The sequence below is a fragment of the Dermacentor albipictus genome, chromosome 1, assembly GCF_038994185.2.
Source record: "Dermacentor albipictus isolate Rhodes 1998 colony chromosome 1, USDA_Dalb.pri_finalv2, whole genome shotgun sequence".
Classification (NCBI taxonomy): Eukaryota; Metazoa; Arthropoda; class Arachnida; order Ixodida; family Ixodidae; genus Dermacentor; species Dermacentor albipictus.
Genome location: NC_091821.1, coordinates 423,664,069 through 423,677,762, shown reverse-complemented (window position 1 = coordinate 423,677,762; position 13,694 = coordinate 423,664,069). Strand labels below are relative to the sequence as shown.

The window sequence follows — 13,694 nt, the reverse complement described above, 5'->3', positions numbered from 1 at the left end:
ACGAGAACATAAAACCACAGTCAACACCGCACTGCTCACAAACCACTCGCATGAGACGAACGCGATCGCTCCGCTGAGCAGAGCACCACTTCTAAATGCACGTCCTGCGCAACCGTTCGTACCGGCAAATCTCCACACTTACACGCACCTACACCGCGCATGGCTTTTACTGCTGACCCACGCACTGCCAGAGCACCATCGTCTGTTCATAATTCATTCTTCCTGTGTCCGGCACGTACGCCCTGATTGCTCCTGTCGCGCAACATAGGTGACATTCGGCAGTCTTCCAGATAAGTCTAAACGTGTTTGTAGCTGTGTTTTATTCGTGTCAATAACATTATGCTCTCAACGCTGTACACACATCTCTGACCCCCCCCCCCCCTTTTATTTTTACACAAAGGCAGCGGTCCTCTCAACCGCATCGGTGCACTTTACAGTTGTCGCTGCCGCAGCCAACGATACGCGGCTTTGTTGAAACTTCTTTTGCGGCCGTTTGCACGTCGCACGCTGGTCGATGGCCCGTATTGTCGTTTGCGTCCACGATTTGCTCTTGCTGCCTGCTTTCTTGGGATACCGCGCAGAGGGCTGTTTGAGCTGCCCTGTATCCAGGTGGCTTCCTGTAGCCGTTCCTCGTGGTTCACATAATGTGAATGGGGAATTCGACGCAGGCTAAGACGTCTCCTCCTTTGCCGCTCACTTCAAACACCGCGAGGATCTCCATCTGCGACGGCGAAAAGATACGACGTGCACGGCTTACAAAGGTAGTGCTAAAAAGAAAAAAAAAAGAACAGAGGGAGAGAGAGAGAGAGAGAAACATCGAACACCCAATAACAGTTTCTGGTTGAACAGGATTAATATCGGGCAATGAATGAATACGACCTAACAATAGATAAAACTTGTATAGTTGGAATTACCAAGACAGATTCTCATGATCATTTTTCATCTAACATGTTATCACCCCTTTCGTCCTTTCAGAACAGCAACCTAGTGCGCGCTATCATAGGCCGACTTCTCTGACTTTTGGTAATGAATTAGCTCTACCTACCGTAACAATGAACAAAAATATTCTTATATTAAGCTTACATACGAGGGGTGCATTCTTTGAACAGCGAATAACAACTAACATTGACCAAATTTCGCGTCTGGACACTCGTAAATGTATGAAGCTTCTTGCGTTTCTTGAAGGTAAGTACGTAGAACCAATGACAGCCCATGGTTGTGTCAGTGAAAGCTCCTCTGTGGCTGCGCGCGAACTGAGCTTCCTAGCTTTTTCCCTTTCCCCGAATGCAGGATAGCCAACCGGGCTCGGCCCATGCTTAAGGATTCCTCACTAAACTCCGTCAGAATATTTTAAAAATACACTGAAAATTATAAGGTGCCGTCTAGAGAGTGCTCTAGCGCAAGAATTTTTCAGATGAACTTAGCAGCACATTTATCAATATTTCAAATGACATATTTGGAGGCGAATTATTCGAGGGAGCAAGCTACCATCACCTTAGTAGAGGCTCTCTCCAGTTGCCTCGATCGGCTCACGCGCAGGGAACATTCCTCTTCTGCGTTCTCCCATATCGAAGCTGAGAGGGCACGTCACGTTTCTCTCTCTCTTTCTGTCTTTTTTCTTCCGAGCATCAAAACAGGATGAAAATACGATGTCCTGCTTCACGGCTCATTTCCCGTGTCGGTTTCGCGCGCCCTGCGTTCCGTGGCTATTAGTAAGCCACCGAAGTGTGAGCATGTCCGCCTTTGCTGCAGGCGATCGATGCACCAGTGGCGCGGTAGGGGAAGCTGTGACGTAGTCTGCTTTGGCGAGGAGGCTGGCTGCGTTGAGAATAGTTTACGCACGGGCTATTTTAGCAGCGCGCATAGGTGCAATACCGTGAAGACACGATCGTCAGTGTATGAACTGCGCACCGGGCTTGTTTGTCTGCAGTGTAGAAGGCTGGTAAGGGGACCTCTAATTTTCCCGTAGTCCACACTTTGTTCGTATCTCTCTCCTTTCTCTGCAATGTGGAATCGCAGTGCAGCTAAACCATTCTGACTCACCTTTGGATAGATCCGGTAGACCCTGACTGCTCGCGCGACTGTGTAGTTCCGACCGGCTTGCAGAGGGCAATCAAGGCCCGAGCTGGTGCAGCCGTCCTTCTGATTGAACGGCAGCGGAAGAAGCACGCCGTGAGACTTGCCCATGATGGCCACGCTCACGCTGGACTGGTTCTTCACTGCAAGAAGATGCCTCGCGGTACAGCAAATGCTTACTTCCCATGAGCCACTACGCTGCACAAAATACTACACACATCGATGAAGACGCAAAACGTTGAGTTTTACAAAACGTTCTTTCCCCGGCTATAGTTGGCTCGTAACGGAGGTAAAAAAAAACTTAGCGCACAAAGGACAAGGACAAGGACACGGCTGCGCAGGAAGATCGCTGTTCTGTTTTCGTTCCTTGAGTTCTTTCTGTGTTCTTGTCCTTGTAGTTCCCTGCGCGACATCCTTTTTTTTTAGTTTTTCGCCGAGTACAAACGAGCAGAAGAAAAATAATTATGGAAACATTTTTTTCCACTCTTGGCGGTTCACTACCTCAGCAGTAACACTCATCATGTGCACTGTGTTCCTGTCGACGACTTTTCTACGCCGAATTTTTATTTTCAATTGCTACTCAATTGCTGCTCAATTATTTTCAATTGCAATTCAATTGCTACTCTCAGAGCCATGTATACACAACGATCTCAAGTGAGCCCTGTCAGTGTTATCACCATCAGTTGAGTGATATTCATCACGCAGTCCCAATTCGGAACGACAGGATCAGAAAAAAAAATTGCTTATGAAATTCTAGAAAAAGAATTCAACGACGTGTGCGTTGTTATGTAATCCCACTTCTTATTTAAGGAATCTAAAACAATCGCTGATGGCAACAGCAGCGACTACAGAACTTCGCACTAGGGCTACCACATACTAATGTGTATTGGTAGTTAAAACTTCGAAACAATTTCGAAGATGTCCGCTCCCATGTAGCATACGCCTTTAAAGCTGGCTTTTTGGCAAAAAGCATCGTTGTGAGGAGAAGCCAGCTTCTGTTGCACATACGTTTTACATAAGCATGTAATCTATAGCGTTGTAGCAACAGTACTCCTAGGGCACGAAAGAAATAGCGCAAAAAAGTTAGACGAGACAGCAGAATTTAACGAGTAGTTTAAGTTATTGTTTTATTCCCGCAGGTAACTACAAATACGGCATCGCTGTGCCTCTGCTCCTACTTTTTTTCTTTTTTTTTTCTTTTTGCGCGTCCCTAGCGTTGCCCGCAACATTCAACATTTTGCAAAGCGTATCTTTAAAGAGCCGCACGTAATCGTCTTAATTTTATTTTAATAGGTCGCCTTGTACTCCGCCTTTTCTGTTCCATCAATAGGAATTAGCACCGACGCCTAACCTATTTGCAACAGGGAGATGCCGCTTCCCTTTGCGATGGGTTCAAAAGCACAGAAAGCTACACATGTATCTATGGCATTATTAAAATCAACAGAACAGGAGTACTGCTTATAGACACGTTTCCTCTTGTAGTGAGCGTGTGAGAGAAAAGATGCTTTTCTGTACACTTACACAGCTTCAAAACATCACATGGTGTCACTCACAAACAAGAAAACACAATAACTAGCAAAGAAGCATAATAACACGCCACATAGCGACTGCAGTACACGTAACAATTCCTATGCCGAACAGTTTACGGCCAGGCGCGACAAATAGGAAGCCAACATATAACACTATGTAAAACTGCACTTGAATATAAATGAATCTGGAAAAACACGGTGTGAAAATTACGACCTCGGCGTAGTAGAGACTGTAGGCAAGCGGTGGCATTTAGAAATGCCTACTAGTTCCGCATCGGAATAAGGTATACGCCCATGTGCGACTCTTGTGGAACTACAGGAACAACTGAACACATCTTATGTCTATGTCCCCTGTACGACGTCAAGCGTGAACCTCTCTGGACGGAATTGAACCGGCTGGGCTCTAGACCATTTTTGGAGATGAAGATCCTTGGCCGTGCGTGTCAATGGCACAAGGCCCCCAAAGCGTTATTACAGCACCTGAGGTCGGCAGGTCTTGGCGACCATTCGTAGACTCAGTGCGCACCTTCAAATGTGGGCGAAACGGTGCTCTCTCTCTCTCTCTTCACCCCTTTATCCCCTCTACCCCCTATGCAGGGTACCAAACTGAACGTGCATCTCGGTTGACCTCCCTGCTTTTCTTCTCCTCTGTTTCTCTCCCTCTCTCTCGCAAAAAATTGACTCCAGTATTTCGTAGACCTCCGAAGAAAGAAATTGCCCTCGCCGATGACAATCAATTCAACGCACAGTGCCATCCAAATGAGCTATCCGATCGCTTTCCTGCGCTTATGTCTCCATCTCCTTTTCTCTACTGTAGGGTAGGAAGCCGAACGCCTGCCTGGCTAACAGCTCCCTGCCTTTCCTCGCTTCGCCTCTCTCTTTTCTGCGATCTCCACAAACAAAGCACACTTTGTATTCGTTGTAACAAAGTTTTTTTTTTGTCAAAACAATCAGCGTACGGTCCTGCACTTCGAAATCCGGTTACATTAAGCATAATGTCTCGATTCGATTGATCATGACATTTGTCAATGTCAATGTGTCAAGTTTAAACAAAGAAAGAAACGACAAACACGGAGCTACGTCGCTTTTCCTGATTCACCAATACAGAACTGGAAAACAACTCTTACCGCTGTGAAAGTCCATCTCGATCTTCGCCGATCGGCCTTTCTTAAATGTGCAAGGCAGCTTTTCGCAGGGGTCTACGCGAACCTGTATTACATCGCCCCCTGTGCCAGAAAAAAATAAGAAGACAAATAATTAGTCTTGAATAATATTGAAATAAGAATGAAATAGTGCCTAAAAAATTATTTCTTTTATGAGATCGTAGGCGGCGATATATTCTAACGCCTCGACCTTGTGTACCATAAAGAGAAACAAAAACCCACTGAAGCTACTAGAACGCTAGCCGCTAGACTTTGCGTAGCGTTTGCATAAGTTCTAGCAAAAACAAATTGCAATACATTAAAGACGGCTATAGCTTACTCAATTAAATTAAATTCTGGGATTTTACGTGCCAGAACCACAATCTGACTATGAAGCATGCCGTACTGGTGCACTGGGGATCAATTTTCACCACCTGTTTATTTTTATTGAAATGAATAATAGGAGAGGTTGGCGCCTTCATGGCGGCACCGGCCACTGCTCGCCACTTAGTGAAAGAAACAAATATGCACAAAAATGGAGAATAATGTCACGAAATATGGCACTCAGTGTAAAACTAGATGAATAAACAATACACAGTCCTTCAGTGTATGAATAGCAAAGTTTTGTGCACGAGTTCAGTACACATACGCATATATAAAGTCAAATATTTCGAATACCAAAACACAGAACGCATGTAATTACACTGCAGGTACAAAACACAAGTAATTACACAAAGCGTAAAGATTACGATCACCACATAAATCAATTCTGAGCCCAGAACAACATTTCTATCACTCATTTAACTTATTAGGATAAACTGAAATTTAGTATTTCAACGAAATGTTGGTGCCCTCGAAAAACTTTTTTAAAGCAAGAAGTGCTCTTTTCTGAAGGCCCGCAGCTGGTCATGGACCAAGCATCTTTTCTAGAGTGAATAGCCCTCTGTCTAAAAGCAACAATTTTGTTTGCAATGCGCTTCGTTGTGGATCCTATTTAGTGCACTCGAGGAGGACATGATGCACATCTTCGTCTGGATGGCCACAAGAACACTGCGGACTAGAGGCATGTTTTATCCTGTATAAAAGGTGTCTCGTAAGTGCAGTACCAAGTCGCAGGTGGTGCACTATAATGCTTCGAATTTTCTGTTTTTTCTCAGATTTGACGTAATTGATAGGTTTATACATGGGCTTATAAAATATAACTCCGCGTTCTTAGATTGCTGGCCAACCCAAGTAATTTTGGTGAGACGACAGGATATCTGTCTCAGGAGCAGACGGACTTCACTAAGCAAGATAGGAAGCTTGATTATCTCTGCTTTACTGTGCGTCCGATTCGCAGCTGCGTCCGCTGCAGTGTTACCAGGAGTGTTGCAGTGCCCGGGTATCCACTGAAATGCCGTTACGTGATTCATTGCACTTGCTTTTGTATGTTCTTTGAGCGTCCCATAAAATAGCAAAGTGTTCAAAGAATGTTTCTCATTGCTTTGTAGTAATGTGAGAGCGGCTTGCGAATGGCTAAATATAGCTCATTTTAGCGCATTTTTTCTTATGTTATGAAACGCAAAGCACATAGTATGGCAAACAGTTCTGCCACGGTGGAAAATGCCTCTCGGAATAATTTAAATGTTTGCTCTAGCTCCAAATGTGGAATGAAGAATGCTGAAGTCGAGTAATTTTTATGACATGAACCGTCTGTATACGCGTGGATGTACTGGGTATATAATGAGTAAATTTGGATTAGTGCCCGTTGCTGCGCTGCTACCGTGAACGCGTCTCTCTTAGATATAATCCCCTCGACCGATAATTCTATTTTAGGACTTGTTAACATCCAAGGATGGCAACTAACATCCACTTTGCATAATTCACATAATGTAATAACGCTTTATGTTCTTGAACAACGTCGTGAATTTCACTTTTGTTTCATTCACTAAGCGCGAGGTTTAATGGATGCTTCTCATGCTGAGCTAAGACGCAATAAAAATGTCGGCATGTTTCAGCCCATCCTATGACTGAAAATGGTGGGTGACGAGCTTCAGCAATTACTAGAGAACGCGAGGTAACCTGCGGAACCCCAAGACACACTCGCAGCCCCCTTGCCGGTAAATGTTGAAGACGTTCCTCAGAAGTTTGCGACAAACCATAGAGAATAGGTGCCGAATCAGCAATTCCTTTTTGTTTTGTGAGTGCGTTATGAACTTGTTATAGTGATGAGACCGATCATCCCCACGTTGTGCCAGCTATTCGTCGAAGTAGGTTTATTACACTGTCGGTCTGCTTTTCAATTGCGCGGATGTGTGGTGCTCATGTCAACTGGCGGTCAAGTATAGCCCCAAGAAAGTTATGCTCTTTCACGAACATCAAAGTTTGCCCTTCAACCGTAAGTTGGAAATTATTCAGCTGTCGTCTAGTGAAAGTAAGTACGGCTGTTTTTGCTTCTAAGAGACTCATGCCTCTTTCTTAAAAAAAAGGGGGGTGGGGGTTCTTTAACGTGCACAAAATGCACGGCACATGCGCGTTCTTGCATTGTTGTTTGATCCCGCGACGCCGTATTTAGGAGCGCAACGCCATAGTCGCTAAACCACCGAGGCGGGTTATAGGTTACTCGAGCCGACGACAACGCTAAAAAAAATTACGCAGACCTCACGCTCTGTGGGAATCAATGTCAGGCGAAGCATTTTGCTGGTAGCTGGCTATGCAGCATCGTTTGGGGTTCCTCAAGAGGTACCAGATGGACCAAGGTGTAAAGCACGCAATTGTGCACGTGTGTCACTCGAGTCTGTGTGTGACGACAGAGGCAAGACGAAGACGATATGTGACAACGACGGCATTACTGGAATTATTGTTATTATTAAAACGACAGCCTCACATATATCATTAGGCAGTCGACCTTGAGCGAAAACGAGTCGCGCCGACGACGCGAAAGGTACAATATGGCTGCCAATCCTCGACCTTTGGTAGGAGTCGAATCCACGACATTTCGTTTTAATGAATTCGAAGTTAATTAAGGTGAAGTTAATTAAGATAGAGTTAATTAAGGCACTCGAACCCACGACCTTTGAAATCATGGGGGATGACTAAGCGGAGTACACTAAGCGAATTAAGAGGGACGACTAAGCGAAGTAGACTAAGCGAATTAAAAGGGGATATGTACATCCTGTGTCCGTCTTTAATGCATCGGCATTTGGGCTTTCGCCTTCAAGTCGTCTTAAGGATAACGTAAGAGTCTCTGTGATTTTTTTCTTTTTCACCAAAGAAACTTTACAACTTGTTCCGTTACGACTTGGATCTGTCCGTCTGAAAGAGCTAGTTGACGTTGGCACGAGAGAAACATGCGTGCAGTCGTGGCCTTATGGTTGAAGCGTTGGGCTGCTTATGAGGTTAGAGCGAGATGTTCGATCCCATCATCGCGGGCGCTTGAATATTCCTTTTATTGAAACGAGGCGAGGCAGGAAGCCACCTACCTAACTACTGCAAAGATGCCTGGAAGTAAGCTCACGAATCCATTGTTCGCATTGAAAAGCAGGAGATGCTGCGTATAAGGAGTAGGTGACTCCCGCCTAAATAATATGGACTTCCTCGGTGAGGTATTGAAGAGATGAATCTAAATGAAATGTGAATAGTGGTCCAGTCTCAAGAATCAATGAACCAGTGTTTGACGGGGTGGTTACATTTAGCCTGAAATGCGGCTCTTGTATGCTTTTTTTTTTTTTTGCAATACTAATGATGCCTCTCATCACTAGTCACAGATGCGGATAGCACGCGATAGAGGGCTTTTGAAACATGGCAACAACCTCGTGCAGTTCCGACGCCACAGTCAATACGCGCAGTCAGTGACTCACAAATGTGACAATTACAACACAGACACGTCACAGTTTGACATGGTTCATTAATTTTAGTGATATAAATGTGACTACGTCGGACAAGAGAATAAGAGTATGTGAAATTCCATTGTTTCGGCCTACGCCCTCTGTGATTGCTTGAAAGATTTGAAATATTTTGACATGTTTGTTTTCCTCATGCCTGAGCTGGTTCTATCTTTCCCACCAGATCCTCTCACTACGAGTCACCAGGAAAGGTGCAGCGAGAAGTCCTTATCTTTCGTTCTTTCTTTCTTTATTCATTTATTCAAGGCATTCCTTACAGAAACGCCTTGGGGGACGCGACAAAAGGCACTGAACGTGCCTTACTGGGCCTCGCCACCCTTCTCGCCTCACTATGCAGCCCACGTAAACGATCTTGCTCACGAAAACAGTGCGCGCCAAATATTTTGCCCGCTTGTGCGGCGCCGAGGGTGGTTGCCGGGATAAGCAGATGCGCATTGCCTTACACGGGACATTGATTGTTCTGCATGACTGGGAGTCAGCTGCTGGAATCGCTCGGAACGAGCGCTGCTTTTGGAAGCAATCAATATATGAATATTTTATTGGGTGTCTGCTCTCTGTGTGCCAACTAGCAGACGTCAAGGATCGGGCGGCCCGTTCCACAGCACCGTCGCACATATGTGACGCGCAGACGACCTTAACTGCGCTGGTGACACAACATCGTCTGGTGCAGCGTAAGTGAGTTGTGACAACACAGCACGCATGTTTAGGGGTAGTTGGCAAGAGCTAAGTAAACGTATGCGCGTACTTGTTAGCACCACACGCATAAAAGGGAGACCGGCAGTAAGCAGTAGTAATAATGGCTAGGCATCGCGCCGGTGTAGGAGGCACATCCTATACAGGAGGCTTACACGAGCCCTCTTGGGAACGTCTTTAGACAGTTTCAGAACGTCAGTTCGTTCAGTTGTACTTGTACTCCTATAGTAGCTGCTTGGACTTAACTTTGGTGTCACGGCGCTTTGCCTCGAGCGTCGACTGGTTCACGGACATTGAAACACATGGAAGTGACCATATTCCAACATACGTAAAGATTAGAGGAGTTGAGCAACGCTCCTCTACTGTCTTGCGTACAGTTGATTGGACAAAGTTTAAGAAGGATATGGATGACGCATGTCGAGAAGGCCTTTCACACACCATCGAAGATGCCATCGCAGAGACATTGAAAACATCCATCTGCTCGCTCACAAGGTCAGCAAGGCGAACAGACTCAGATATGGAACTGGAGAGGCTTCGTGCGGAACGCCGACGGGCGGAGAGGAGGTATCGGCGCACGAAGTCCGTCTTGGATCTGAGGGCTTCACGACGCATACAGAAGAAAGTACAGCGTCGTATAGATAAACTGGATGACAAGCGATGGAAAACTTTCTGTCAGTCGCTTGATCCCAGAAAATCGCTCTCGCACATATGGAGAACTGTTAGGGGACTTCGCTCATCTCCGCATCAAAGGAAGCCCTTTGCTGCTCTGGCCCTATACCAGATACAATACCAGATACCCGTATACCAGAAAGCCCGTATACCAGATACCCAGACGCGTTCCATACCTTTGGCGAGGTCTGACGCTGCCAGGGAACTTCGCCTACATGCACGCAAAAAGTCGCAAGATCTCTGGAGTTCAGGTGCCTTCAATTGCCGATTATATAAACTGGACCCCATGCTACAGCTACAAGTGCCATCTAGCCTTTCCCGCGGTGAAGCAACCTTGGTGTGCCGCTTGTGGCTGGGAGTAGCATTCACAAACTCATATTCCTTTCGTTTGGGAATGGCCGAGAGCCCGATGTGCGATTACTGTGGGTGCGAGGAGACCATCGTGCACCTATTGTGTACTTGCCCCCACTACGTTGTACAACGCCTCTCTCTGCAGGAAACTTTACACCGACTAGACTTACGACCTTTCACCGAGTCAAAGATACTCGGACCGTGGCCACACCCGTCACTGGCACGAAAAGCGAATCGTGCATTACTGCAATACTTGAGGTACACCGGTTTAAGAGACCGTTTATAGTGTCCCTGTGCATAGTGTCCCTCCCACACGTACTCTGTGCTTACTCTCTCCCTTTCTTCTTCTTTCTATTCCCCTTTCCCCCACCCCAGTGTAGGGTAGCAAACCGGATACTCTTCTGGTTGACCTCCCTACCTTTCCTGTCCTTGCTTTCTCTCTCTCTCTCTCTCTTGTAGGAAACAGCTGCAGCCTCTCGTCGCAGACTTTCTCCCGTATTTCTTCCTCGACCTGCGGAGTTCCCTATAATCAAACTGCACTCGTGCTCTGAAACTGCCTCAGCCTTTGTTTGGAGAGGAGTGAGGAAATAGCGGAGTTAAGAACGGCGGACATTCGTTACGGCCCCCGATCACGGGGTGCTGCATCAGCGTGTGACGTCACGTCAATCGTTATTTCGAGGCGTATTGATTGGTTTGAATGCTCTATTTGGAGGCGAGAAAGAAGTAAGAAAGAAGCTATATATATATATCAAAACGTTTATTTAAAAGAAAAAAATGCAGAAAGCGAGTGGGTAGAGCTCCTAGGTAGGGAGGTTAGCTACGATATCAACCACAAGTCACACGTAGCCTCAGCAAGACGGACGTTGCCACACTCTGTGATGTTACAGGGAGATGGCGCAAGGAATTGAAAGTGGCCTCGTCCTCATCGCTTACTCGCCACAGGACCAACCTCTGAGTTTGTCATCTTTTTTGCAACAGGCATACCGATTTGCAATTCCGTAACTGCGACATACCAATATATCGCAGTAGCTTTGGCCGTCCCCTTATCTCGGCGACACCCCGCATCGAAATCACAAGTGCTCCTCTAAATATTTAGCCCTTACTCAAGGTATCCATTGAGATATAGCGTTCAACGTGAACGCTACATACTAGCTACGTAATAAAACATCGGATTCGAACGCGCACACACGCACATCATCTAGTAATCGTCGCTTACAAGCGAATTCCCTGATCTCTATCGAGTTCCTCGCGTTTGTGCACCCACCGCAGGATGTGAATTCCACGGTGCTGAAGCTGGCCCCCGCCAGCGATGCCGTGAGCAGGACGGAGAACGCCGCCAAAATCGTCGGCGTCCACGCCGAGTTCCGATCGGCCATCGCTGCACGTCGAGACGCGCGCGCACGATGGGACTCGAGAGCCCGGTTGGGGGGAGCAGCCTGCTTGAAGGAGTTACGCGTGCCTCGTGCTCACGCTTTTTGAAGGCGGCGGCCGTAATCGGAACCCTGCAGCAGCGGAGTCACTGCGGGCAGCGCGTGAGTAACGCAAGGGCCGCGGCGGCTGTCGTCAGCGGCGGCGTTCCTCCTTGTCGACTCTCCTGTACATAGATTGAGAGAGAGAGAGAGAATGAAGTGAGAACGCAGAAGCTTACTTTGTGCAGCGAGCACACGGCACGTGGACTCCGGATCGCAAACTTTGGGATCGGATAGATGAACCGCCGAGGCTAGCCTTTCGCCTCGAGTGTCACGTGACAGTGGCTTACACATTGGGCTTTAGTTGTCACGCTTTTGGCGCGGAAGGAAGCAGGATATGCGTTGTTTACCTAGATTGGAAATAAGACGTCATACGTAGTTTTCATTGCGAACCGAATTGAGTTTCTTTCCTCTTTATTCAGTGATGCGAACAGGAATTGAACTGAAGTCTTGGGTTTTGCGTGTCGAAACCACGATTTCATTATGAGGCGCGCCGTAGTGGGGGCGTCTACAGTTAAATTTCGTACACCTGGGGTTGTTTAACGTGCCTCCAACTGGCGGGACACGAGCGTTTTTGCATTTCGCCCCCATCGAAATGCGGCCGCCACGGGTCAAATTTGATCCCACGACCTCGTGCTCAACCATAAGCAGCGAAGCCACCGCGGCGGGTGATGCGAAACAGGAGCGGCGAATAGTCAGGTCATAGAAACCTACTCGCAGTTCCGGGAATTATAACATACCAACCCGTTGTGGCAGTTTTTATTGTCTCTTCGAGTGGCGCGCGAATGCGGCTTACGCATTTGATTTGATCATGTTGTAGGTGCACGATCAAGCAACAGCTACGGTATACTTACTTGCATCGGAAATAGAACGTCACGCGCGTTCTAATTCTGAACAGAAGTGGTTGACTTTCGTTGTCATTGCCAGGCGCTAACTGAAATCACCGAAGTACACCTGCTTTCACGAACATTGATAAACTGCTAGCGCTGCAATTTTCTCCTCTGGATGTGACCAAAAGCTGTAATTGCCAGATCCAAATGCGACTGCTACTACATGATTTCGCAAGTGGGGTTGCTGTGTCTGTCCCGACCTTCCCACTATACCGTGTGTCACAGCCAATGTTAGCTAAGCTATTCAACGAAAAAAGAAATAATAAAGAAAGAAAGAAACAATGCAAGATACAATTATATGATAAGTGTTGTTCGGTCATAGGGGCTCTAACGACTCAATACCGTTTGCCTTAAAATTGTGTCGTGTATCGTGTCATTTCAATCGTTCTTGCTTTTTTCTCCTTTCTTTTAATTTTTATTGATCGCCTTGGCTGCTCCACAACAACGGGGCTAGGGGTCCTTTGTTGGAATCCCGTGGTCGGACAATTTCATTTATGTTTGGCTGTTAAAGACAAAGTCTTTCTCACCGACTTACCACAATTTTTCTGTGACGGGTATGCTTCAGACCCCTTTTGTGGGCCAATCCCCGAGATAGTGAAGCCTAAAACTTTCTTCGTGGGCCGATCCCGGAGATTGTGAAAACTCCGATCCCGGAGATAGTGCAGACTATCAAAAATGCACAGAGAGAGAGAGAGAGAGAGACGCAAAGGAAAGACAGGTAGGTTAACCAGAGATTATCCCCGGTTGGCTACCCTGTACTGAGAGAGGGGCAAAGGTGAATATTTGGTATGAAAACACACATAGACAATGAACAATTGGGAAAATAGCGAGGGATCAGGCTGGCAACAGCCACCGGGTATGGCACTACATCTGCTTACATTTAGGGAGGAAGATATAGAACCATAAATTCGTTGATCACCATGCTCGTGCAATAAAGCGTCATATGAACAGCCGTACTGCACTTTCTAAATAGTTTCGCGGCAGTATATTA

General features: G+C 46.5%; 1 protein-coding gene across 1 annotated transcript; it reads right to left on the bottom strand.

Moving 5' to 3' along the window:
* Nucleotides 1-357: 357 nt before the first annotated feature.
* On the bottom strand, nucleotides 358-11,814 carry LOC135896495 (NPC intracellular cholesterol transporter 2 homolog a-like). The gene is made up of 4 exons (XM_065424911.1): nucleotides 11,609-11,814; nucleotides 4,733-4,831; nucleotides 2,044-2,219; nucleotides 358-721 (listed from the first exon to the last, which is right to left on the bottom strand). Exons 1-4 carry the CDS (start codon nucleotides 11,718-11,720, stop codon nucleotides 638-640), a joined length of 471 nt encoding a protein of 156 aa, XP_065280983.1. The 5' UTR covers nucleotides 11,721-11,814; the 3' UTR covers nucleotides 358-637.
* Nucleotides 11,815-13,694: the final 1,880 nt, after the last annotated feature.

What these genes read in the sequence shown, in the direction of transcription:
- LOC135896495 (XM_065424911.1), bottom strand. Translation starts at nt 11,720, where the DNA reads ATGGCCGATCGGAACTCGGCGTGGACGCCGACGATTTTGGCGGCGTTC. An exon ending in CGAGATGGACTTTCACAGCG is followed by an intron (nt 2,220 to 4,732) that starts GTAAGAGTTGTT and finishes ATCTTCTTGCAG; the next exon opens with TGAAGAACCAGTCCAGCGTG. An exon ending in TCTACCGGATCTATCCAAAG is followed by an intron (nt 722 to 2,043) that starts GTGAGTCAGAAT and finishes TCGCCGTCGCAG; the next exon opens with ATGGAGATCCTCGCGGTGTT.